This window comes from Arachis stenosperma, chromosome 3, assembly GCF_014773155.1.
Source record: "Arachis stenosperma cultivar V10309 chromosome 3, arast.V10309.gnm1.PFL2, whole genome shotgun sequence".
NCBI classification, from domain to species: Eukaryota; Viridiplantae; Streptophyta; class Magnoliopsida; order Fabales; family Fabaceae; genus Arachis; species Arachis stenosperma.
In genome coordinates this window covers 163,904,093-163,930,387 of record NC_080379.1, presented here as the reverse complement: position 1 = coordinate 163,930,387, position 26,295 = coordinate 163,904,093, and the positions used below count along the sequence as shown (strand labels likewise).

Genomic DNA, 26,295 nt, shown 5'->3' with positions numbered 1-26,295 from the left:
GAACCTATTATGAGTTAAAAATTTGTGAATCTGAATCCTTTTGACCAAGGAACTCATCAACCATACAGATTCTGCATATTTCTGAATGTAACAAATGAAGATTGGACAAATATTGCTAACTCTAATTCACAACAACTCTATTTGCAGTTTTGCACACAATGGCACACCTGCATTCCACTGTTCTAAGAAATAGTAATTAATTTCGCATCACATAGAGGAACAGCCTATACAACTGGACATAAATGAATGAATATTGTGCCTCAGTGTTGAACTTAAGATAATAGGGGATCGAATAGATCATCAGTGTTTGATGTGTATTGAAATGGAAGCAAAGCAGGGTCTTTATAAGCAATTACCAACTTCTTGTAAAATTCAGCCATTCTTGGATCATTTTGGTCTTCTCTGTCCTTCTTAATCAAACTCTGGAAGCATAATCACAAATTAATATAATCTGCTTAGAACTGAGGACTAAATGCAGCAATGCAATTACTCTTCGAAAAACATAGACTACAGCACTTGACTCTTACCTCTGTAGAGTATGCGATAAATATGGGCAAGAATCGCTTTCGGCAGTACTCGTTAAAGAGAAGAGTGAGAACTGGTAGAGGAAGCATCCAGGAGGATGCTGGAGAAAGTTTTTTCAATGCGAAAATTCCCAGTGCAATCATGTGCATGAGTATCAGAGAGAAAATCATTGTATTGTGCACTGTAGGCCATAATTTCCCACCGGTTTCATACTTTGGTGCATATACATTTATAAACTGCACAATACAAAAGGTAGAGGATCAGCACAAGCTATATCATAGTGAATTTTGGAGAGTTGTGTTCTCAACAAAAAAGCTACTTTAATGATGTTAGATTCCAGAATGGCAATGACATCATGGAGACAATGTTCGTATTAATTTAAAACCCACCTCACCCCTAATGGTTAAATTGTTAGGCGGAATCTTAATAATGGTTTTATATCTAACTCTTCATACATTGGAAGTAGGCTACTCAATATTTCAAAAATCATAATTATCCCTACTTACTATCCAAAGCAAGACATAGTTTATAATTGTCATGTATAATAGAAAATAAAGATAAAAGAACCTTCCTTCCAGAAGTAGATAGATAATATAAGCATACAAAGAAATGCTGACCTGGTTTCGATAAATGATGTATGCGAGACAGAGATAGGCCAATAGGAATGGTAAAATTAGTGGAGCTAGGAAGAAATATGTGATACCAAGAAGTCCAAAGAAAAGGACCCTTGGAACATCCCTGTGGAAAGGAAGAGATGGTACTTCAAATTCATCATCAGGACTTGAGAAGGGCCTTGTAATCAAACTGCCAAGTAGAGGAATTATCCGAAAGAGCTCTGATGTCACACTTGTCCATCCTGATGTGACAACATAAGTAATGAAAAAAGATGCCTACAATAAAAGAAAGATTTATGGCATTAAAAACAAAGAAATAAAAAAAACATAATGAAAGTTGGTAACTTGGTATGCAATTTTTAGATCAACAATACTAAGATTTATAAAGAGTGATTTTAATATTTGAAGAGGTCACTTGGCAGTCAGGTTTAGGCATCTTCGTCTGTTAGATTAAAGATTTCTATTTCAAAGGGTTTGCCTGATTAAGTAGATTATTAAGTTTTCAATTTATTAAAAAAATATATTTTCTGATTCACTCACTCACTCAGGGTGAGAAAAGAAGTATAACGTTTGAGACATAATTCATCATGATGTTTCATTACATGATGCCAAAAGACATAGTTATCCTAACACTAGATTGCTTTACCTGACACAAAGCATTGTTTAATTCTGGCTATAACTCAATAGATATTGTCTAACCTGTGCTGGAACAGCAACTGCCAACCTCTCAGGAATGTGCTTTGGATCAAGGATGACAGATAGCAAGGATATAAATGACCCAGAAAAAACAGTTGCAAGAAAGACGTTCCATACTGTGAACCATATCACTTTGTTGCATGCACTACTTTCTATATCACTATGTGAGATGTAACCTTGCATGGAGGTAAGGAACCCCATGATAGGAGGTACTGCTTTCAGAGACAATTGAAGAATAAGACTGGGAAGATATCCTGTGATTATTTGGGTAACAAATTTTCTGCAAGCAGATTCATGAAAGGTTCAGGAATTATCCATTAACAGATTAAAAGAGAATTTAATGTAAAGCTAGCATGCCTTCCTAATTAAGATATAGCATAAAAAATTAAGGTAGTTACAATGAATCTGAGTAGAAAGGATTAATCACAGATGCAGATTATTGAGTTTACAGAAAATGGTATCGACTGTCCAATTAGCAATAATTGAAATCACAATCAGCATCAAGGAAGCCTGGCAGAAAGCCTTCGAACAATTCATGGTGAATAATATACAATCAGATATCATCTTTATCAATTGCAAAATCCAAGTTACAAGCACAACCAAAATGTACTTCAAATGATGGTTTGGCATAACAGTTCCTACATGTGACAGGCAATTCACAAGCAATCAAGTTATAATGCAAGTATCAATTCATTAAAATTTTTCTTTCAGCGCAAACTGGAACACATGCTGATTTGGATTATGCTTGTAAAGTGAATACTCGAGATAATCAACTATAACTTTGATCTAGTTATCATATAATCCTATTCTAGGACAATGGAACCATAAGATGTGGGGAAACAAGATAGCAGAGTTAGCAACTTAGCATGACAAAGAAGAGATAAGCATAAACAATTACAAAAATATATCAGCAAACCAACTTCACTTACATGGTTAGAATACTTGTCAAGAACGGAAACAAAACTTCCAGTTGTTTGAGGTTGGTTAGGCCCTGTACAATCACAACTGGTATAAGGAACAAAAGTGTGAATAGAGTAGTTGCAACTAAAACCACCAATTTAGAAATCCATCTTCGCATGAATGATTCAGAAAAGAAAGGCCAGTAAACATCCCGAGGTTCTGGAGCTGGCTCAGCAATCCACTGGGTGGGATTGACTGATTGCTGCATATGGAAGGCAGTTGCAGCGGCATAACGAGACTTGAAGAACACAAACGCAGCTCGAGCCTCCTTGAACATTAAACAAGAATGTGGATTCCATCAGACATAAGGAAAGGGAAATGAGATAACAAAAGATTGAAATAGTTCTAATATTATATAGTATATTAAGAATCAGATGGATGGCACATACTTCTGTTGCCAGTGAATTCTCTGACTGATGCAATCTTACATTCTGTTCAATTTCGCTCAACTTCTTGCCATATTGATCTATAAGACCATCGTCTTGTCCAAAAAGTCGAAAATAATCTCCTTGTTTATTCTTTTGGCGATTGTGTTTTCGTAATTGAGTAATCTTTTTATACAAATTCTTTGCTTTAATCTGTATTTAAGGGGGAACTCATATAATGAGCTACATAATTACTGCAAATAAAATAAGTACAACAAATGAAAGTCAACAGCATTGCTTCCATCTTTTACATGCAATGACAAATAACAGGTTACCAGCAAAGATGCTAAAATCACTGAAGTTAATAGAATAACAAGATATTACTCGAAGATTTTGCCATTTTGGTCACTAAAATTGTCTCAGAGAGTTTCCCTTTTGGAACAATAATAATCACCTGGGATATCTCATTAATGTTTTAGACAGTCTGCAACATGAATCTCAATTGCTGGAATATGGAGCTTAAACATTATTAAGTGATTGAGAAGTGGAGAAAATAAGGGGAAATAGTAAACAAAGGTTTTGTATGATTTAAAATCATTTGATATGGAAAGCCAAAAGATAGATAGATGGGTTCACACACACTTAAAAATTTCCAAGAAATTGTAAACATAGAGAAAAGAGTAGTGAACAGAAAATGGAAACAAAATTCAACAGAAAGCTTACTAGGAGACTTCTGATTTTGTTTGTGCGACGAATGACCACATGCGACACATATGTAGATGGGTAAAACTCCCTAAAGAAGCTCTCAACACTGTCACTGATACTGTAACTTGAGGAGCTTGGAATGCTGCGAACCAAAATGGTGAACTGATGTGGCCGAGGATCGGATGAATAAAAATAAGAGAGTCTTTTCAAGGCTATGTGCTTATATTCCTGAAGATTCAAATATAAATGAGTAAAGAGTAAGCAGTTGAATTGCTGAATCTTGTACCAGCCACTACACCCAAATAGGGAGAGGGAAAGGAAAAACCTTATAAAGCGCTTCAGAATTATAGATATAGTATAGATGTGCTTACATGGTGAAGTAGTAAGCATATAAATCCAGTGAGAATATATACAGCAAAGAAATGAACCCACAACCTGAAATTAAAAAAAAAAAACAAAAAAAACACCAAGGGCCTCAATACAAGGCAAAGCTGAAACAGAGATAAAACCTGAATTTAAAAATCTACTGAATTAAAACTAGAATCATGAAGCAGTATTCACCAATTAGAACCACTGTTTACATTTGATATTGTGAACACATCCAAGGAGTTGTTGGCGAAGTCAACAACATCAAAATCTTGCAGCTGATTTCCCCAGCAATTGACTGGAAGAAGCACAAAGATCCCTATAATCCCAGCAAAAGTAAATATTTTCAAACTGCACAGTCAACAAATTACACAAACTGTTCAATTTATTCTTTTCTATTCATGAAGGCAAGCCATGGAATTGGAAACATCCTGCAACAGAGGATGTGCTTGCGAGTTGGAATTTTGGATAAGAAGAGAAGGCCTAGAAGAGTAAACTCATCAAGGCATTCCCTTCCCTCCAAGATCCCAACTCGCAAACACGCCGGAAGCTAAAGAATAATCTAATACCTGAACGTTATCATGCGCATAAACACAACAGCATCTAATCCTGACAATGATAAAAGTTCATCCTCAGAGAGCCTCCATGCTCTTGCAACCCAGTTGGAGAAAGGTAGTATTCTCTCTAGATTGAAACGTGGTATCCTTTTGGATGTTCCCTCAGCAAGTAGGCGCGGTATATAGACTGCATAGTTACTTGGTTGCTTCCTCAATATGGAGTAACATGCGAAGAACACTACACAGAGACCAGTGTTTATCCCAACGGATGTCAAGAGTGCAGAGATAATCATGTTCTTCAAGGGAAAGAGAATATCACAACACTTAAAAAGGAGTCTTCAAGTTCTTGGAGTTAGGTAGGTATGGTAAGAGTCTAAGATCATGCTTGTTATGTACCCCCTGGAATCAATAAAATATTCAAAATAGGACCTTACAATTGTTTGTTTTATTATTGACTTATAAGGCTGGTTGGTATTTTTAATAGAATATAATTAACGACCAAGCAATCATATTGAAAAAAATAGCAATTAGAGTCTTAGTTTCTCTTTCTGAAATTTTAAATAAGTAGAAATTATTTTATAATTTTTAAATAGGTAAAATTTATTTAATTTCAGAAACATCAAAAAGTAAAAAAAAAATAATTAAGACTATTAATCATTTTTTATATTGAGAACAAATGCCTTGTAATCTTGTATAGTTTATATATAAAATTTGGCATGTGTATTATTATTGTACTGGTATATATCTTGTCGGTAAAAAATTACCAATATAATACAATACTAATCATTTATGTATAATGTATCGAATAAAATAATTTATCGAGTTAGTTAAATACCCTTAAAAAAACTTTAATAAAAAAGAAGGGGGAAAGTATGAAAAGTTGAAAACATTCTTGTGGAAAAGGAAGAAAATGGCCTAACACGCAAGAAGCGACATAATTTGAAGAGAAATGTGTTATTAAAATTTATTTTTTTTAGTTATTATTTTTAGTTATTAATTTAAAAATTTAATTTTAATATATTGTGATTGTAAAATTATTTTATACTTGCATCTAATTACATAATAATATATTAATAAAATAACTATATTTTATATTAATTATGTAAATAATAATTTAAAAAAATTTATATTATTAGTATATCAAAATTAAATTTATTAATCTAATTTTTTTAACGGTAAAAATTAATAAATTTTGATATTTTTTTAATTTTAATGTGGTCATTCAGCGTGTACAGGTGTTAGCCAATGATTTAGGCGTATTTCAAATAAGAGTAGTGCTATCTGGTCCCACTTCCACAGATTAAGGACACATGGTCACCACCCCCTTCCCATAACTACAATGGAGGGCAGAGATGGGCCGCTTGACAGTTTAACTTGCAATTGATTGATGCTGCTGCTGCAAAATTGTGATCCCAGAAGGGTCCAACAGTTCAATTCTTTCGGCATCAAAATTCAAATTCAATCATGGTTTCATCTTCATACTATTATTGATAATTATAATATTATAGGAAATATTATTTATATATTAATGGAATACCTTCTGTGTCCTTTGGATACTTTTGAAAAATATCTGGCCCACCATATCCTTCAGTGTAAGGTAGTGAATTTTCCCCTACTAGAACAATCCTACAAAAGTTCAAGCCATCCAAAAATGAAAAACACCAAAATTACCAAGATATTTATCCACAAGGTTGATGCAGATATTTATGATCATCAAATAGGGATTAAGACATGCAGAAAATTGAAAGAAGATCTTTGTATTCAGTTTCAGCTCTAATAAGAAGTGATTGAAGCTTTGCACAAAATTGAACTCATCATAGCATGGATAACAGAGATTCAGAGGACATCAACGAATGGCAAGAAATAGAACCAGGTCTCAGATGGGGCATGGTGGCGGTCAACGATGACTACCTTCAGGTTCCTGTTGACCAATCTTCTTCAACTGACGACCCTCCAATTCACCATCAACAAGCATCGTCGTCAGAAACTGTTTCGACGACGGCGTCGGAAGACGACAACGGGGCTTCGTCGCCGTCGTCCGTTGAAGGTGATACGGCAGTGACGGCGGAGGCGCCTGCACCGTCGGATTGGAGGATTAGGGTTGCGAATGAAGGAAGGAAGCTATTGAAGCTGCGGTTAGCGGCTGCGAAAAACGGCGTCGTTCGTGCGGCTTCCATGGTTCGTGAATGTGTGGTGTGTGTGGGTACGTTTTGGTCAGTCACGTGCGTGTTTGGCGTGGCTGCGGCGGTTCTGGTTGCGGTGGTTTCCGTGGGGTTTCGACGGCGGAGGAGGAGGAGGGTTGACCGTCGACGGAGCGTAGAGGAACTGGCTGATCTTTTGAGGGAGAAAGACGAGGTAAGTGTAAACATTTCTACGGCAAAGAAAGAAAAATAGTATTATTTGTACAATTAAATTTATATCTAAGGATATTTACCAAATATAAGCATGTCAATAGATGAATAAATACAAGAAGATTAAACTGTTACTGATTACAAAATGGAAAATTCTAGGGTTTAAGGTTTAGAGTACAGCACTTTTATCTTTTGATCTAATTAAATAATATAAACTTTAGATGTGTGTATTTTTTAACTTTTAGATGCATAACATTTTAATTTTGTGTTTGTATTGACTTTTTTTTTTTTTCTAGCACTAAGTTACACCACTGATAAAGTTAGTTGGACTAATTTTTAAGGAATTTGGATTCTCTAAATTTTGCATTTCACTTTAGAGAGTAAAATTTGATCTTTCACCATTTATTTTATAAGTGGAATAAGAAAAAATATGAGAGAAAAACTATTCAAATGTGAGAAATCAAACTTTACTCTCTAAAGTAAAATTCTAAATGGATCCAAATCCATTCTTAAGTACTTCAAATGAAAATTTTTGCTTAGTCTCATTTTGGCACAATTGTTTGTCAGAAATAGATAATGACGATCCATTTAACAGATGATTTATTGTGAACCGCCATTACTTTAAAAGATATACGGTTAATATGGAAGACAGTATCCTAACTATATATCTGGTGCAGAAAATTGGTCAACTCTTGATTCAAATTGCACAATTGAATGAAGCATTGTCCTCACGTCGCAAGGTTCCAGTGCTCCGAATCAGCAGCTGAATATACATTATTGCAAGGCCAATCAGCCTGATGAGTTTTGTAGTGCTACTTTGGACTTTACACTTTAGTTTTCTTCTTTTTATATGAAATACTGTATGTTATGGCATGAAACTTTGGCCACATGTCAACGTTACATTTTAAGAATCTTATATTCTTATATAAATAAAGTTCTATTTGTTATCATTAATTTGGTAGTTATTTTTTTCCCTGCACAATCTATAAGAATCAATAGTCAATATATCTAACCATTTATTACGTTTTCCATTTTTTGTGTTGATCGAACTGCTTTTTTTGGGGGTCGTGGATATTGTCATACATTCAATCACATGACATGAATGGCTCCAAGTTTTTTTTTCTTCAGAGTTTATATTTTTCTATTAATTCATCCATTAGTATATTGATAAGACAGGCATATGTATACTATTGTTGCTTAATCGTTACGTTTAAAATTTGGCTTTCACGTGAAATTTGAAATCTATTCTATAAACCACCATTCTTATTAGAATCCAAAATTTGTGCACAACTAAATTTGTGAATTTGTTATATAATAGCTGTGGGTGGTGTCGTGGCTCACCAAAGAAGGAACGCCCTACTATTGGAACGTTTCGAATGAGGAATATCCGCTAGCTGCTCCTGCTACCAATACCATGTGCATTATTATTATTAAATAACGGCAACCCAGAACAGTTTACTATATTATATATGGCATTAGATATATCATGTAATGTCCGTTAATTGAAGTCAGATCTTATTCACTATTGGTCAATTTTATGGTATCTTATTTTAATGTCTAAATCATTTGACCTTTTTTAAGTAAAAAGTTAAATATTTAAGATTTATCAAATATTATTGATTTATTTATTTTAATAAAATAAACACAATATTAAAAGCACCGTAGAATTACCTTCACTATTTTATATTTATCAACTTCTTCCCGTCAATAAAAAAACTATTTATCAGCTTTCGCACTTGTAAAGGGGTAATTATTCAATATTATATATAAACTTTTAATACTTTCATTTACTTTGGAGCAGAGGAAGTATATAAATGTAATTATTTTTTAATATTTATACTTTTTTTAATTAATTTTAATATTCTGACAGTTTAAATAAATTTATATTATTATTATCTGATTAAAATTAATTTAAAGTTTAGTTACCCGCTGACGTGATAATGCATGAAAATAAGTAATTGTATGAACAAAAAGTTCATTTCTGCGAAATTCTATCCTAATTCCTATGACGCGTGAATTATAATTCATAGCGAGAAAAGTCAACGTCACCTTTTATTCTTGATGTTTTTGACAACTAGGATAAGAAAAAAAAATTAAAGGAAAAACAAAAAACTTTACTTACTGGAATTAAAAAATAAAAATAGAGATGGTTTATCTGCTATCTGGAATGAGTTGAAATGTACCATTCTACTGCAAGTTGATCCCTTCCTTTATGAAAGATCTGATTTGAAAAAGGTTACAGGATCTGCATATATAAAGAATTGAACCCCACAATGCAGGGCAAAATTCTTGTTTCCTTGCTTCACACTTGATCTCACTATATAATATATAAACCCCAATTTCCCTGTTTCAGTTCATTAATATTAATAAATAAGAATAGTACACACAAATTTTAACACAAGCCGTCACTTCGATTCCGGTATCATGAGCTCCGGCGGCGATTCTTCCGGCGGAGGAAGCAGCAGCTCTGCCAACGCCGACAACAAGGAGAAGGACAAGCAGAAGGAGAAGGCTAGGGTGAGTCGCACCTCCTTGATACTGTGGCACGCGCACCAAAACGACGCCGCTGCGGTGCGTAAGCTTCTCCAGGAGGATCCTTCACTCGTCAAGGCAAGGGACTACGATAACCGTACTCCTCTCCACGTCGCCGCACTTCACGGCTGGCTCGACGTCGCTAACTGCCTCATCGAGTACGGCGCCGACGTCAACGCTCAGGATCGCTGGAAAAACACCGTAATTCAATTCAATTCAGTTCTCCGCCCTCCTTGATTATGATTTGTGAGAATTATGAGATTTAGGTTTTTCTTTTGGTGCGCAGCCTCTTGCTGATGCGGAAGGAGCTAACAGGACTTCGGTGATCGAGCTCTTGAAAACTCACGGTGGATTGTCTTATGTGAGTTCCATAACTTCCGTTACTTTCTTGATTTTTGTGCAATGATTGATGGAAAACTTGAATGCGTGAATGTGGATGTGGTTTTTTGATGATGATGCAGGGGCAAAATGGTAGCCATTTTGAGGCGAGGCCAGTACCGCCGCCGTTGCCGAACAAGTGTGATTGGGAAGTTGACCCTAACGAGATTGACTTCTCTAACTCCTCGCGTATTGGAAAGGTTTCTCCCTTCACTTCACTCCAGCTACTACCTTCTCTTTGTTTCAGTGCCAGTGTTCAATTGTTCCTGCATCATATAAAACTTAAGCTATGTTTCTGGCTTTTGGTCAGTTGTATTTTTGGTTGTTTTGTTCTAATACCCTAGATGATAGTTTATTCATTGAGAATTGACATTAAATTCTGTGATGCTTCAGTAGCTAGGGTGAAAATCAGAAAGCACATGAACTCGCATTAATTTCAGGTTGTCTCTGTGCTCTTGGCATTTCGTTGTTGTTTGAGTAACTGATCACCGAAGGGAAGTTTTGTGTGTTGAATTATTTAGGACTGAGTTATGGAAAGAGGGAGAGGGAGATAGATACTTTGTTTATTTTCAGTTGCTGAACTTGTATTCTTGTATGCATGAAGTGTTTCTTGGTATTATTTCTGTCTTTTTGCTAGCTTATGTTCATCCTTTTTCCCTTCTATGCACAATGTTTCTTGATGGTAGCTTTGTTAGTAGCTGCATGTTTTCTTTCTTCCGTTGTATGCATGTATTGTTTCTTGCTGTTTCTTTGTAGGGGATATCACCTCACTTGTATTTTTAAAATTGAGCTACCAATAAACTATGTTGGCATATGATATCTCATGCAGGGATCTTTTGGTGAGATTTTAAAAGCCTATTGGCGTGGGACTCCAGTTGCTGTTAAACGCATTCTTCCATCTCTTTCAGATGATCGATTGGTGATGTGAGTCTCTTTCTCGCATTTCTAGCAATTTCTCCAATTTGGTTGCTGCTAATTTCTGGTTATTTATTATGTGAATGTCTTGTGATGCCATGTGGTTGATAAACCAGTTAAAACTAATGTCTAAGGATTTGCTGAACTGTTATCTATCCTATATCAAGTCTTACATGAGGCTATGGTGAACATCTCAACAAGTAATTGAACTATTTTCGCTGAGTGCATTTTGTCTGGTTAAATTTACTTCCTATTTAGGGCCAAATGATTTCATTCTAAACCCTTTTGATATTTGGATCTTATGCCTGTTAATGATGAATAATCAAAACTAAAGAAAGGGAAGATTGAGGGAGGGACACACACACACACATACTTGTGAGTTGTGATTGATCTGGTACTCATGCAGTAATAACTAATAAACCGTAATATCTCTCTGCCCCATCTTTTGTATCATCTTATGTATCCGACTTATTTGTCTCTTTATCTTTCATTCTTTGTCTGTGTTTATTTTATGTGTGTTGATTTTTCATGCAGTCAGGACTTCAGGCATGAGGTCAATTTGTTGGTGAAGCTTCGACACCCTAATATAGTTCAGTTTCTCGGAGCTGTTACTGACAGGACCCCCCTTATGTTAATTACTGAGTATCTAAGAGGGGTATGTGAACGACTATAATATGTTCCAGTTGTTGACTCTGCATCCAGTTTCTGGCCTAAATGTTGAACTTCTGTTTCATTCATTGATAGGGTGATCTTCATCAGTACCTCAAAGACAAAGGTTCATTGAGTCCTTCAACAGCTGTCAACTTTTCCATGGATATTGCCAGGTATGATGCCTTGCCTTCCTTTTCCTTTTTACTTCTGCTATAGTGCTATTCTTAATACCAATTCACAAAAGATAAGTTCATAATGAAGGATAAGAAATCATCTTTTCTTTTAATGATTTAAAAATAACTGAAAAAGGAAACAGAATGAGAACTACTTGGCTGAACAGTTTTGGTCAAGAACTATGACATTGTGCTCCAACTGTGGATGCTACTTCACCACATTTCTGAAAGAACCTTTCTCTTTTATTTCTTTTAATGCTGCTCAAATGCAGGGATTGGCACCTTCAAAGATGTCTAAACCTACTTATCAAGAGTATTTTGAATGCTACTACTCAAATCCCAATCCCATGAAAGTTTGGGATTCCCCGTAAATGGACATATTGTCCAACCTAATGCTTACGCTCCTTACATCTCACTGCTATCAGTATGCAGTGAGCTGTTTACCTTACCATGATTTCTGACTATCAACCAAACCTTCATCCTAAGGATTAGGATATGCTACAAAGCAAACATTAAAAGACTGGTTTCCAACAGATATTACATGGCTGTTTTCCTGTTAAGAGATATGGAACTTATCTTTTAATTCTAGTCAACCTTTATTTTACCAAGGGAGTTAGGGAGTGGGAGTGGGAGTGGGAAGCTGAAGTGGGAGGTTTTTAAGACCTCCACTTAGAAATTGCAAGTGAATGTCAAGCAAGTGAACTAGCTTTTGTGTTAGTAGCACAGGGCTTGCAAGGAATTAAGCAAGTAAACAGCTGCGTGTGGAAGATTATTTCACAAGTTGATTTGAGAGATTGAGATCTTTTTTTATTACCGATGCCTCAGTTAAGTAATCTGAGCAAATCTTGTTTAGGAAGATGTCCCCCAGAAACTGCTGATGTATAGCTTTACCAATTTCAGAGCAAAGCACAGCTTTACCAATTTCAGAGCAAAGCATCATGTATTTATCATGCTGAGATCATGGCTTTAAAAAATGTATAAGCATTTGCAGAAGTCAGCTTCCCTTAATCAAATCATTTCAATAATCTATATTTGTGGATATTTTCTGCAGAGGCATGGCCTATCTTCACAATGAACCAAACGTTATAATTCATCGAGACCTAAAGCCAAGGTACGTTGGTCAATTGCCTCCTATATATGAATGTTATCTTAGCATGGATGACCTGCCACAGACAGTATAATCTTTATGATGTATTAATTTTAATTTTTAACAAATTGAAACAGAATTTGGTTTTCTTCCTAGATTGACTAAGAGCATGCAGCTGGAATATCGATTTCTTTATGCTGAAATTGAATTTTGTTACATGCTAAAATTTCAGGAATGTTCTTTTGGTCAATTCTAGTGCCGATCATTTAAAAGTCGGGGATTTTGGATTGAGTAAAATTATCAAGGTCAAAAATGCTCATGATGTATACAAGATGACCGGTGAAACAGGGAGCTGTGAGTATTCTTTGAAATTATTTTAAATTAATAGTCATTCAGATGCAAAATTTAATATAATTTCTTTTTTCTTGGATATACAAAGACCGCTACATGGCTCCTGAAGTTTTCAAACACCGAAGATATGATAAGAAGGTTGATGTGTACTCCTTTGCAATGATTTTGTATGAGGTAATTCAGCTTGCTTAAACATAGGAGTTTCTTGTGATATATATTTGAAGCTAGTTTTGATTCAGTTATCCTTGTCTCATTTAGATGCTTGAAGGTGAACCCCCTTTTGCAAGTTATGAACCTTATGATGCAGCCAAACGTGCAGCAGAAGGACACAGACCTACTTTTCGGGCAAAGGGTTATACCCCCGAACTGCAAGAGTAAGTCATATATTTCTTCAATCCAATTTCCTAGCACCCAAAGTAGAGATTCAGTTCTGGACATGATATCAGACTCTTTGACCAAGGGGTCAAGCATTTCTGTTGTTACCATTATTCACTTGGTTGACCTTGAAACTGAAAAGGATTTTTCATTTTTTTCATGACAGCAAATGTTTGTGATATAAATCAAATTTAGGTTTTCACCTAATAGCTGATTCTCTCAAGAGAGTAAGGTCCTTTGCAGTTTATTTTAAAAAAAGCCCAACTAGTGGTAGAAAACTTCTTGCTTAAATTTTTGTGGATAATGTGGTTACTTTTACTTCCAAGTACATAAGATAAGGGTATCTTAAAAGTGGTGTCCTCAGAAGTCCACTAGCCGATTCTTATATAAGTACATACTGAGATTCTTCTGATTGGGATGTTGTTTACAAGTCATGCCACCTACATTTAATTATATACTTGAAATTAATTCTGGCATCCCGTTTGCCCAAATTCTGACTAAGGATTGATTTCATCACTTTGCTTGTTATTGCATTCTTATATAATGTGAACCCCCCCCAAACACACACACACACAAAAAAAAAAAAAAACATGATAGACCGTTACTGTGGTTACAGTATTTTCCTGAATTCCAGGCGTCATAGTTTGTTGTCTCTTCTTTTGCTTTTACACTGAGCCTGTGAGCTAGCATCTATAACTATTTTGTTGTCAGTGATCTGATCCCTCATTTTTGCTCTTATCATCCTTCCTGACACATGGAGAACACTCAGAAACTATACGCTTATTAAAGTTACTATTGAACTTTTCACATGAACTGATCAACTTAATAATCAACCTCTGTATTCTTACCCTCCTTTCATACATGGAGATCATTAAGAAACTACACGCATATTCTTGCTGCTTAGAACTTCCATTTTCATCAAATATGAACCAGCTCATTTTTTGCATCAGTACAATTAGATGTTCTAGAAGTTGCAATCAGCACACATTTGTTTTGTTTACATAAACCACTTTTGGCCTTTAATAAGTAATCTCATGATCTCTGATTTGATTGTTCTTAGGTTAACGCAACAGAGTTGGGCTGCTGACATGAATCAAAGACCTTCGTTTATAGATATCCTTAAACGGCTTGAAAAGATAAAGGAAAATTTACCTTCAGATCATCACTGGCATTTGTTTACTTCATAATTGTCTAATAGCAATGATATGTCCAGAAATTCAGATTGGTTTATTGGCCAATACCATTCCGGTGGTTTGGCTTCTCTGTTATTGGATTTATGGATTGGTGGAGCCAACGGGAAAACCTAAAAAGTCACCGGTGGTTAACCAACCAATATCAACTGTTTTGTATTGTAATGAGCGGGAACAGGCGATGTTGATATTTTTTTCTTTTTTCTGTGATTTCTTTTCCCTATTGCTTTTTTTTTTGTACCTTTTATTTTTCTCTCATTGATGCTCCCGTTCCATTCAGTTTAGCATATGATAAGTGTAATAAGTTGTATACAAACTGTTCGAGGAAATAGGCCAAATCATACTATCCGCTATTCGATGTTATATCATTTGTTTAAAATCTACTGCGTCCATCCTTGGATATATTTTACCAGTTACAAATTCATGTGGTATAGATACCAGCATCATGTCTCAGATTGTCTTCGTAGAAGTTCTATTTTGCTGGTTTCACGTGATATTTGATGAAAAGTGAAATAATGCAAACAACGGATTAGGAAGATTATGAGCAAGTAACCCCAAAACGCAGCTCCATTCTTATAATAGCTAAGCCACAAAATGCATGTCGCAAATTCGATCCTTTATTATTAGTTTATTACTACCTCGAAATTATCATCATTTTGATATTTTAAATAGGGTGAATGAGTATGATCAAGGTTCGATTTGATCCGTACTAAAATCATCGGATTGGATTCAATATCCGTGTTTTTTACGCTTGAATGTGCGGATATATTTGCAAAACATATTAATATTTTAAAAAGTTTATTTTTATTAAAAAATAATAAAATTTCTTTTTTCTATTCATTTAAACATGTTTACTCTTGCTAATAAGTTATAGTTCAAATGGCATAATCTTTCCATACTCACCTAAGATATTGCGAGTTCGAGTCTTCTAATTTTTTATTAAAAAAATCTTTCCATACTCACCTAAAATATTGCGGGTTCGAATCTTCTAATTTTTTATTAAAAATAACCTTACAGATTAGATTGATATCACAATTTGATATGCAGATCAAATCTGATGTATGAACACTCGTAATTATCCCATAAAATATCAAATAAAAAAGTTATTCTCGTTTTATCTTTTGTTAAAAAATTACATAGCAGACATTTACATTTCAATTTAAACAATATTATCACCTATAAGTATTTGGAAAAGAAAATAATAATAATTTAAATATATGTTTAATCCTATTTGCTGATGTTATATTAGCATTTTAATTTGCCACCTCCACACTTAACAGAGCACATTGACTGCAAAAACTAAAATAGAGACTTTAAATTTTAGAGCAAAACTACAAAAAAAAAAAGAAACTAAAAAAACCAAATTCCTAAAGCAGATATTTTATTGAGAAAGTTTCTCCGATTGAAGAGCATAAACATTTGCTTCGTTTGGGGTTTTAAAAAAAAATCAAGTTGACGTAAATTTGATTTGCATTTATCAAAGGTAACATTCTGAAAGACTTTACAGAATAACATTATGCTTATGCTCTGGATAAATTAAGCCGGTATATGTTACAAGAGTACACTAGAAACATGTAACAGCTATTAGCAAAATTTTAGATTAGTTTCTTTTTCTCAAAGAAGGACTTCAAGTGCCATAGCTGCAATCCTGCTACTGATAGGCACACTATGAGCGAAAGCAAACTCAACCAGAACATTTTTGTATTCGTTGTTCTGTTCAGCTCCTGCATTTCTTCTTCCCTGGAAAAGATATATAATGTAAATAAATAAGAGAGCATGAACAATGCTTGTTAAAATATACTGCCAATGTGAATTGAATTAAGAATTTACAGAAAAATTTTGTCATGGTTTTTAACCTTTCGCGAAGATAGAACATCTCGTCGTGAATGGAACTAACAGTTTCATACAGCTTTTTTAGCTCCAGCTCCATCACCTGGTAAATGTGAATGAAATCAATAAGAAATTTTACTTGTATCGAACATAAGGGGAAACAAAAGAAGCAAAAGACTAGTTTTAAAAACTAATAGAAAGATCGGTGTTTTCATCGGTTGGTATATGTTTCAAATCAAATGATAAGTGGGTGAAACGAGGAGGGTTTGGGCATGTCTGGATTAACTCAAGTATAGTGTAAAATATACAAGGAAGGAAATGGGCATAAATATTTGGAGTTCAGCAATCAACTCTCCCGATATTGATTGAGCTTGTTGCAAACATTTTACATAGCCAGATATATTGTTAAAAAATAAAAAGAGGAAGGTTGTGTTAAGCCTTCAACAGCCAACGCAAAGCATTGTTGAATATTTATGATATGGAGCGGGAGTTTAGCAATCATCATCTAGGAAAGCCAGTCATGTCGAGAAATTTAAGCCCAGAAGAAAGACACCATCGGCACTTAACAAAACGAAAATGGGTTTTGCTAAGGACACTAAAAGTTTACAAGAAAAAACAAAAGATGAGTTATAGAATAATATAAGAGGATATTTGCAAAGATGATTTATTGTCACCATTTGATATACCATTAGTCAAAAGTTTACATGATTATAAGCTCAAAAGTGCAGGTCTAAATCTGTATCTCTTGTCCCATATACAGATACATATACCTTCTTTTCCATCTTCTTTTTTGGATAAAATACCTAAGCAAGTTGAGCTTCAGCTCAGATAGCATGCATTCTCACATCAGTATACGTAAGTAATAGAATGATTAAAAAACAGAGAACAACCTTACATTTCCTTTGGCTAATATGAGCAACACGATCATAAACACTAAATTAGAAGCACAAATTGATTTCCAAAACTACTTAAGTTACTTGTTCAGTCAACTGAGTTTATCTATAGAGCACACACAAAGAACCAAACATGCTTCCAACAAAATCATCTGGAACTAACACAAGCACACTACAAGGCAACCTATCCTTATAATCTTAACATAGCCAAATATGCCACTTTCACATAACAGAACATAGATTAGCTGAAATCAGCTCCTCTAAGAAAATAATTTCTTGTATGACATTCAGCTGGAAACGAGATGGAACATAAACAATATAGGGGGCAGAAAATCATCCTAGACATGAAGGGTATCAAAAAGAAACAACACTCAACTCAATAATCGATTAATGTTTGGAACTTATTTATCATACAGAGGGTTAAGTGATACACAGTATGATAGAAAATAGTAACTCACATCAACTTGGCCTTTCTTAGCAACATTGGACCAATCCTTGGCAGCCACACCGGTCTTCCATTCAAAATCAACTGTCATAGTTGTGGAAGGGTTAGCATCCGCAGCCCAAAAACATGTCATGTAATCTCCAGCTTCAACTGCCACAAACGCAAACCCCCCCTGCTGAACTTTTTCTCCATAGTGATAGTTGTTCCCATAAGACGATGTTACCTAACCCCAATAAAAGAAAAAAAATTATTTAAAAAAAAAATCACCCCATTAACTAAAAACAGCTCAAATTGATCCAAATCACAAGAACCCAATACTGGGCATGGAAAAGTTTGGATTTTTATATTACCCTAACGGTGACTCTGTGTGAATCAGGCAAAGGGTAACCGTCGTTGTGGTTGACGACGGAGTACTTCCCGACGGTCATGGAATTGCTCTTGATTTCCTCGGAGATGCATTTGGTATGACTGGATTGGAGGTCGAATCTGAGGGATTCGATCGTCGGAGAAGAGAAGAGCAACGAAAGGAGAAGGAGAGAGAGGTGCAAAAGAGGCTTAGGGTTCGAACAAATCATCATCGTCGTAAAAGAAAAGATGCGGTGGAAGATTGAAGATTCGGATGAAGATCAAAAGAGGTGAAGTGTGGAGAGTTGCGAGAATTAAAAACGGGGCATTCAATTCAAGTTTCCAACTAAACCAGCAACGAGGCTCGTCAAACTCTGGTGCCTACGTGGTCGCCTTTCATTGGAAGATACACGTATCATTTTGTTTATTATATTTTATTCGATAAAATTTGTAATTAATCCTCAGTTCCTTTGACTTCTCTAATTTATGACATAACTCTTTTCTTTTTGTGTATTTATTTTTATGAGAATTGTTATATTCATGACTTTAATATTAATCGATTATTTGTGTAAATATACTTTATATAAATATTTAATTATATATATATATATATATCACTTATTACTATATAAGTAAAAATATTTTGAGATTCTTACTATTAATAAAAAAATTACAATTTTTATTCTCGAAAATGTAAAATATTAAGAAAATTACCTAAAAAATAAAATTAATATTATATGCGTGAAATATAAATTTTATTAGACAAAAATACTAAAATTTTAAATTTTTATTAACTCTTTAAAAAATTTATTTAGTTAGAGAAAATATAGAGAGTTAACTCCAATCTTAAAAAAATTATATAATCGAAACTAAGAAACAACCTTCACACTAATTTCTCTTAATGTCTTTTTGAGTCACTGTTTAGAGCCCCACCATGAGCAGTGAATTTATCCGAAGAGGACATTCAAGATTGCATGATCCAAGAAGAGAGGATGACTAGCTGATTAGAGCAAAAAAGAAAGTGAAAAAGAATAATAAAGGGAGGAGTGTTTCAGGGGAATCCTCGATGGTCTCAAGAAATTGTGAGCAAAACATAGAGGATGGTCATCCCAAACAAAAAAATCAAAGATCAATGAAAAAATTACAAGGCCCAGATATCATTGTTGAGAAGATAGATGGAATATTTAATGTAGTGATAAATGATAGGGGACGGAAGCAGTTGAGGAATTTCTGGTAAAAAACTTTGATTGTCAAGCTTTTTGGGAGGAAAATCTCCTTGTTAGTGCTCACCAGAAGACTTGAAGCAATGTGGAACAAACAAGAGAGCATTGAAATAATAGATATTGAAAATGACTATTTCATTGTGAAATTTTATTTTCATGAAGACTTGGACTATGCATTAACTGAAGGACCCTGAAGAATCTTTGATTATTATCTAGCTATAAAGTTATGGAAGCCAAACTTCAATTATATTGAAGTTACAATAGATAATATAACAGCATGGGTAAGACTTTTAGGCTTGGCTATAGAGTATTATGAAAAAGAAGTTCTGAAGAAAATAAGGAACATCCTGAAAAGAACATTGAAAATCGATACAAATACAGCACAGAAGAGTAAAGAGGAAGCAAAAGAGGAAGCTCGTGAGCAGAAGTGATGGGATTCAAAGATCAGTAAGCTATGAGAGTAATTCTTTTCTAGAGAACCTAGAGATGAAGTTAAGAAAGGAGTTGGAAGATATTCTTGATAAAGAGGAGATCATGTGGATGCAGAAGGCTAGAAACCAGTGGGTGGTAGAAGGGGATATGAATACCAAGTAGTATCATGCGCGCACAATAATTTAGAGAAGAAAAAATAAGGTGGTCAAGCTAAAAGATCATAATGAAAAATGGATTGAAGACTCAAACAAGCTAGTAGAGCATGCGGTAAATTTCTTTAAGGCTTTGTATGAAGGAGGAAACCCAAGCAGTCCCTCTATAGAAGGCGACCGAACCTATCCGTGCCTAGAAGATGATATTAAAAACAAGTTGAATCTTCTGTCTAATGCTGAGAATATTAGAGATGTTATTTTTAATATCGGGTCCTTTAAACTCCTGAAAACGGATGGGTTCCCTTCTGTTTTTTATAAAGAACATTGGAATGTGGTGGAAAAAATCAAAAAGCCTGATTAGACTAGTGAGGTAGTTTTGGATGAACCCGATACTCATTAAGGACTCTAATGCAACCTTGATTACTCTTATTTCTAAAGTCAAGGTCTCGGAATCAATCATGCAGTTCAGACCCATCTCTCTTTGCAATGTTAGCTACAAATGTCTCTCCAAAATTATTATTGATAGGTTGAAACCAACGTTAAAGGATAAAATTGCACCATTCCAATCCAATTTCGTGCCAGGGATAATAATACATTATAATATATTGATAGCAAAAGAGTTATCGCATTCAATGAAAAAGATAAAAATAAAAAGAGGGTTTATGACAATAAAATATAATTTTGAGAAGGCTTATAATTGACTTAGGTGAAAATTTTTGAAAGATTGCTTATTGGAATTTGGGATTAGGGAACAATTTACAAACCCAATTATGGCTTGTGCCACATCAGTGAAATACAATGCGATATGGAATGAAAAAAGACCGAAGAATTCCAACTTTCGAGAGGTCTTAGACAAGGCGATCTGTTGTCATCGTACCTATTCGTGATAGCGATGGACAACTTGTTTCATGTTATTGAAGAGAGAGTGGAGAAAGGAGAATGGAAAGCTATGAGGGTTGGAAGAGAAGGTCCAATTATTTTCACATCTATTATTTGTAGATGACTTATTAATTTTTGGAGAAGCAACAAAAGAGCCAATGGGCAAAATTAATGATTGCATGAAAGTGTTTTGCACGGCATCGGGTTTGAAGGTTAGTAATGCAAAAATCGCTATCATCTTTTCTAACAATGTGAAAAGAGAAGTTCGAAATGAAATATTGAAGGACTGCCAATTTCAGAAAAAATATTTTATGGGAAGATATCTTGGAGCCATGATAAGCAACCAAAGAAGAAGAAAGGAGAAATTCAAAAATGTCTTGAAACGCATGGAAAGTAAACTAAAAGGATGAAAAAACTAGATAGATTTGTCATCAATCCAGTTCCTATGAATAATGGGAATGACATGGTCTCAGTGGATGAAAACGGATGCTAGAATTTTAAAAGCATGAAGAAACTGTTGCCAGAATCAATTTTAGATAAAATTAGATCCATTCCTCCACCGATAAAAAATATGAAAGATAAGGTTAGCTGGAGCTTAACATCAAATGAAGAATTTTCTATCTCCTCCACCTACAAAAAGCTAGCTGGCTGGAATATAGAAGGGAATAACAATTTTTGGAGGGCCATATGAAAGTGGAAGGGTCCTGAACCAGTAAAAGATTTTTATGTGGCAGGTGGCACATGAAAGAATTTTAACAGCAAGTAGAAAAACGAAGATAATGGAAACTAGTCTAGGTTGCCATTTCTGCCTGAGTATTCAGGAGACTGTTTTATATGTTCTAAGAGATTATCCAAGAGCAGCACAAATATGGATGCAAACCTGCAGTAGTAGCAATATTTTTTTGTGCTGGTTTACAAGATTAGCTAGAACTTAATTTATACAATAATATGGACAAGTCTACTAAAGATAAATAGAAAGATGAATTTATTGTTGTCTATTGGTGGATGTGGAGTTGGAGAAACTAAGAGCTTTTTAATCATCTTTTTGTGAGGTCGAAGAATGCAAATCTAGTCATAAGGAGCTCGGTGAAAAATTATGAAAAGACTTTGGAAAAAAATTTGAAATCAAGAGAGAGAATAAATAAAGAACTAACCATCAACAAGTGGAAGCTACCTCCACTAGGTTAGGTCAAATTAAATACGGATGAATTTGTTTGCAATGAATAATTGAGAGTCGGGTGTGGAGGGCTCATTAGAACCCATAGGGGGAAATAGGTGGGAGGCTTCACAGCAAAATTAAGAAATTACTCAGTTATCCATGCTGAATTTTGAGGAGTGTATCATGACTTGAAGGTTGTCTGGGAGCTAAGTATGAGAAGGGTGATTGCTGAGGTTGATTTGATGGAAGTAGCTGAAGAGTTGAACATAAATCAAGAGGATTCCATAAGTCATAATTCTTTGATAAGAGATATTTGGGAGTTTCACAAATGACCGTGGAATATCAAGTTTCAACAAGAGAAAGAAACATATGTGCAGATTAGTTGGCAAAGCTTAGCCATAAGAAACAGTACGGTGTTTTATTCATGGATATTCCATATCTAGACCTTCTTAGTCTAGTGACTCAAGATGTAAAAGGGAATATTGTAACTCGTGTGAGCAGTAGCTACTAGTCCTTTTGTGTTAGGCTTTTGTCCCGTTGATATATCGAAAAAAAACTTGTTAAAATTAGAATTTTGAGAAAATATGATTAGGATATTAAAAATGCGTCATATAAGTCCAATGCAAAACACCCTCCACGTACTATCCTTGTGTAATTGCTCCCGTAACGTGAATGCCATCTCCTCGCATTACTATTTCTTAAAGCTCCAGCAATCGTTGCGCATCATCGCCTCATCACCATAATTGATCGCAGCGCGGCATCGGTCCCCTTTGCATCGAAACCTCTTGCTGCGAAGCGCTGATCTCCATGAAATATATCTTCTGACGAGATTAGATCATCGATATCGTGCTCCAGTTGCTGTGAGTCCCATCTATCGAAGTTCACTGCCAATCGTTGCCAATCGTCCTAGACGGCATTGCTGTTCTCCCCGTTTTCAATTCTCTTAGGTCTCATGAGATTCCATCGGACCTTCAACATGAAAAAGTTTCTTTCTATTTAAATTGGAATTTTTTTAATTAAATTTGATTTTTTTTGTTACACTTGTAATTTTTGTGTGTGTAAGATTTAGAATATTTTCTTTTATTAAACTAAGAGTGAGATGTTTCTTTCTGTTTAATTTGAGATTTTTTTTTGTTACACTTGGGATGTTTTTTTTTGTTAAATTTTGCATGTTTTTTTTTTCTAAACTTTGAATATTTTGATGTAGGCCGCCCCGCACCGCACATTTACAGAGGAGTTGCGGCGAAAGATACAGCGATAACGTGACAGACGGTTGAAGACGAGATACTGGCAACACGAAAAAAGGGATTGAAATGGGACTTTACGTTGACGGATCAGTTACAAATTTAAAATCCTATTTTAAAAATTCAAAATTTTATTTTTTAAAACCAGTTACAAATTTAAAATTCTATTCTTAAAAATTTAAAATTTTATTTTTTTAATAATTTTAAAAAGTTTGTTCAAGTTAGTTAGTACCTTAATTGGTTACCTACCGGAATTGGTTTAGTTAATATGTGCTTAAAATAGTTTTATAGAAAAAATATAAAATTTAAGGTGCGTTTGGTTTGCGTTTTTTATTTTCTGTTTTTATTTTATTATTTTCTATTTTCTGAATTTTGTGAAAGAAAAAGTGAAAACAAGAAGTGAAACAAAAAATAAATTTTTATTGTTTTTGCTGTTTTTTTTCACAAAATTCAGAAAACAAAAAACATTAAAAAAATCAAACTAAATACACCTTTAAATTTTCAAAGTCTTTGTTGTACATTTATTAAACTAAAAAATTCAAAACCTTCTTCTAATAATAATTTTATTGTGTATCCGTATGACACATGTCAACAAAATACTTGAAAATTTTGGCCAGAATTCCAGATTTGGATCCTCTAAAGTTTGAATTTCACTTTAGAGAATAAAGTGTGATCTCTCACTATTTATTTTATAGGTGGGACCAAGAGTAAATATGAGAGAAAAACCATTCAAGAGTAGAAGATCACACTTTACCCTCTAAAGTAAAAATTCAAAATTTAGAAGATTCAAATCCTAGAATTCCTAATCGCCATTACTCCTTATCTTTAACTTCAATAAATAACCACCATATCTTTTTTCTCAAATCCCAAACTTTCATGTCTCTCATATTACCATCTTAATCGCCTTTATCATGACTATTACTGTTGCATTGTAACACACTAGAATTACAAACAAAAACCTAAAAATTAAAAGGAGAAAAATATTAAAACTATAAATTTTAAGTATCTCCTTTGAATAAAAAGAATTATGAATAAAAATTAAGAGCAATAATTAGATAAATCAAAATGACAAATTTAAGAAAAAATTAAAACCTATCTTAAAGTAGATTCATAGAGCAACAAGACAAAGAGAAGATTCGAATAAAGATGGACAGAGTACAAGTGGCGCAAGTAGTAAAGGAGCGCGATGAAAAGTACCATAAAATCGACGAACATAGAAGCAAAGGATCAATACGAGAAGGCATAGAACCATGGTGAATTGGTGGTGTGACAATAGAGCGAGGCTGATGAGTTGCAAAGCCGTGGTGTTGATGTGGCATAAGGTAAAGAGGATGGTAGAAGGAAATTGAAGAAGAGAAGAAGAGCTCAAACATAATAGTTTTTGTGCATTGATGATACTGTTAGTGATATTAGTAGTGGTAGTAGGGGTGACAAACCAGTCCATATTCTGCACGGGTTGGATTAGAAATTTGAGAATGTTGTAATAAAAATAACCCACTTAATTCACATCGTCTAATTTATAAATTTGGCGAATTTCGCTAGAAGAATGGCGGGCTTGCCCAGTGGTCTCCTATTCTACTTTCTTGTAGAGGAAGATTTAGATGAAAAAAATTTTACAAAAAGAAAAAAGTTATTCCTCAGGAGTTGATTTAAATGATGTTATTGATTTATAAGAAGATAAAGATAATAATTGAATTTGGAACGTTATTTTTGTACTGATATTTAAAATGTTTGTTCGTTTTACTTTAAGTTATAATATGAATTATGTTTGATTGATTAAAAATTTTAAAAATATTTAATTATTATATATTTTAGATAATATTTATTTTGTTTTAGATAATATTAATTTTATTATTTTGTTTTAAAAATTTTGGTTAATAATTATATTTATTAAATATTTAAAATTATAAAAATTTTAATATTTTTAAATTTTAATTTTTTCTATTATTAAAATTATAAATTTATTAAAATATTTATAAAATTATATATTTTTAAAATTTAATAATATAATATTTTAAAAAAAGAGAATTAAAAACTTAATCCGCCAACCTATCAATTCACCGTTAGACGAGATAAGATAAAAATTTAAGACAGTCTTCAGATAAATGAATCTTATTAGGTCTAACGAGACCATTCAAAACACTTTACTATACTTGCATACGTTTCAACACTATATGAATATATTTTGTCAACATAATTATATAGCTATAGTAGTAGTCACATTGCTATAAGATTTACATATGGTAGGTAAAATTTTGAAATAGAAAAAGAAAAAATTTTGGTAAACAATTTTTAATAAGTCAATTTTAAACAAGTATAATTAATAATTAATGATTTTATATTTTTAAAAAATAAAATTTAAATAATTACTAATTAATAACAATTTAAAAAATAAAATTACCAATGAATGATAAGTTGGCTGGCAGGTAATTAATTAATTAAGTGTTGGTTACCTAACGAAATTCATATAAAAAATAAACTACATTAATAATTATCCAGAATATGAAATTCATAAAAAATTCATTTTCGTCGAATAGTACAAGTGAAAAAATTAAAACTTTTTATTGAATTTTCTGACAAAATGTATTTTTTAATATATTTTTAAAAAAATAAATTTCTCTAGATATGAAATTTATATTAGATTTTTATATTTTTGGAAAAAATGAATTCGCCAATTACGAATTGTCAGCTTTTTCAATGTTTGGGAATGATGAAGCTTGAATGGCATTCAGTAAGCTGAAGAAAGTTTCTGGCTTTGTAAGCTTCATTCGGTGGAGGTAACGTAGTTTTGAAGTGGGAAGAAATTAATAGTAAAGTAAGAAGGAAGAAGACACAAAGGATATTTAAAAGCAAGTCGACCTTTTAGCTTTTATTCGCCGTCCTTGTTTCATCTTAGATTAAG

General features: G+C 33.6%; 4 protein-coding genes across 6 annotated transcripts; 2 read left to right on the top strand and 2 right to left on the bottom strand.

Moving 5' to 3' along the window:
• Position 1: 1 nt before the first annotated feature.
• On the bottom strand, positions 2–5,173 carry LOC130968230 (CSC1-like protein At1g69450). Of its 3 annotated transcripts, none has more exons than XM_057893397.1 (10): positions 4,801–5,173; positions 4,427–4,582; positions 4,237–4,300; positions 3,884–4,093; positions 3,185–3,373; positions 2,765–3,063; positions 1,839–2,115; positions 1,143–1,415; positions 528–761; positions 2–422 (listed from the first exon to the last, which is right to left on the bottom strand). In XM_057893397.1, exons 1-10 carry the CDS (start codon positions 5,079–5,081, stop codon positions 273–275), a joined length of 2,133 nt encoding a protein of 710 aa, XP_057749380.1. In that variant the 5' UTR covers positions 5,082–5,173; the 3' UTR covers positions 2–272. The 3 variants fall into 3 exon arrangements, with proteins under 3 accessions (XP_057749380.1, XP_057749382.1, XP_057749381.1); XM_057893399.1 differs by having other exon boundaries at positions 4–422; positions 4,447–4,550; positions 4,801–5,025; XM_057893398.1 differs by having other exon boundaries at positions 5–422; positions 4,447–4,582; positions 4,801–5,028.
• A 1,217-nt stretch (positions 5,174–6,390) lies between these two features.
• On the top strand, positions 6,391–8,093 carry LOC130968231 (uncharacterized). Its single transcript, XM_057893400.1, has 2 exons — positions 6,391–7,143; positions 7,817–8,093. Exons 1-2 carry the CDS (start codon positions 6,610–6,612, stop codon positions 7,904–7,906), a joined length of 624 nt encoding a protein of 207 aa, XP_057749383.1. The 5' UTR covers positions 6,391–6,609; the 3' UTR covers positions 7,907–8,093.
• Positions 8,094–9,295: 1,202 nt separating this feature from the next.
• On the top strand, positions 9,296–15,174 carry LOC130969231 (serine/threonine-protein kinase VIK). Its single transcript, XM_057894877.1, has 11 exons — positions 9,296–9,872; positions 9,958–10,032; positions 10,133–10,249; positions 10,879–10,973; positions 11,499–11,619; positions 11,709–11,788; positions 12,840–12,899; positions 13,108–13,229; positions 13,315–13,400; positions 13,485–13,600; positions 14,662–15,174. Exons 1-11 carry the CDS (start codon positions 9,564–9,566, stop codon positions 14,786–14,788), a joined length of 1,308 nt encoding a protein of 435 aa, XP_057750860.1. The 5' UTR covers positions 9,296–9,563; the 3' UTR covers positions 14,789–15,174.
• A 981-nt stretch (positions 15,175–16,155) lies between these two features.
• Positions 16,156–18,631, bottom strand: LOC130966365 (transmembrane emp24 domain-containing protein p24delta9-like). The gene is made up of 4 exons (XM_057891156.1): positions 18,310–18,631; positions 17,973–18,182; positions 16,648–16,724; positions 16,156–16,531 (listed from the first exon to the last, which is right to left on the bottom strand). The coding sequence occupies exons 1-4, from the start codon at positions 18,535–18,537 to the stop codon at positions 16,387–16,389; spliced, it is 660 nt and encodes a 219-aa protein (XP_057747139.1). The 5' UTR covers positions 18,538–18,631; the 3' UTR covers positions 16,156–16,386.
• Between the last annotated feature and the right edge of the window lie 7,664 nt (positions 18,632–26,295).

Coding starts and splice junctions, on each gene's coding strand:
- LOC130968230 (XM_057893397.1), bottom strand. CDS start 5,081: ATGATTATCTCTGCACTCTTGACATCCGTTGGGATAAACACTGGTCTC. Junction 4,094..4,236: donor TATGCTTACTACTTCACCAT/GTAAGCACATCT, acceptor TTGAATCTTCAG/GAATATAAGCACATAGCCTT. Junction 2,116..2,764: donor TTGACAAGTATTCTAACCAT/GTAAGTGAAGTT, acceptor ATCTGCTTGCAG/AAAATTTGTTACCCAAATAA.
- LOC130968231 (XM_057893400.1), top strand. CDS start 6,610: ATGGATAACAGAGATTCAGAGGACATCAACGAATGGCAAGAAATAGAA. Junction 7,144..7,816: donor TTTTGAGGGAGAAAGACGAG/GTAAGTGTAAAC, acceptor TATCTGGTGCAG/AAAATTGGTCAACTCTTGAT.
- LOC130969231 (XM_057894877.1), top strand. CDS start 9,564: ATGAGCTCCGGCGGCGATTCTTCCGGCGGAGGAAGCAGCAGCTCTGCC. Junction 11,620..11,708: donor TTACTGAGTATCTAAGAGGG/GTATGTGAACGA, acceptor ATTCATTGATAG/GGTGATCTTCATCAGTACCT. Junction 12,900..13,107: donor CATCGAGACCTAAAGCCAAG/GTACGTTGGTCA, acceptor CTAAAATTTCAG/GAATGTTCTTTTGGTCAATT.
- LOC130966365 (XM_057891156.1), bottom strand. CDS start 18,537: ATGATGATTTGTTCGAACCCTAAGCCTCTTTTGCACCTCTCTCTCCTT. Junction 18,183..18,309: donor CACACAGAGTCACCGTTAGG/GTAATATAAAAA, acceptor TATTGGGGTTAG/GTAACATCGTCTTATGGGAA. Junction 16,725..17,972: donor CTAAGAAAGGCCAAGTTGAT/GTGAGTTACTAT, acceptor CACATTTACCAG/GTGATGGAGCTGGAGCTAAA.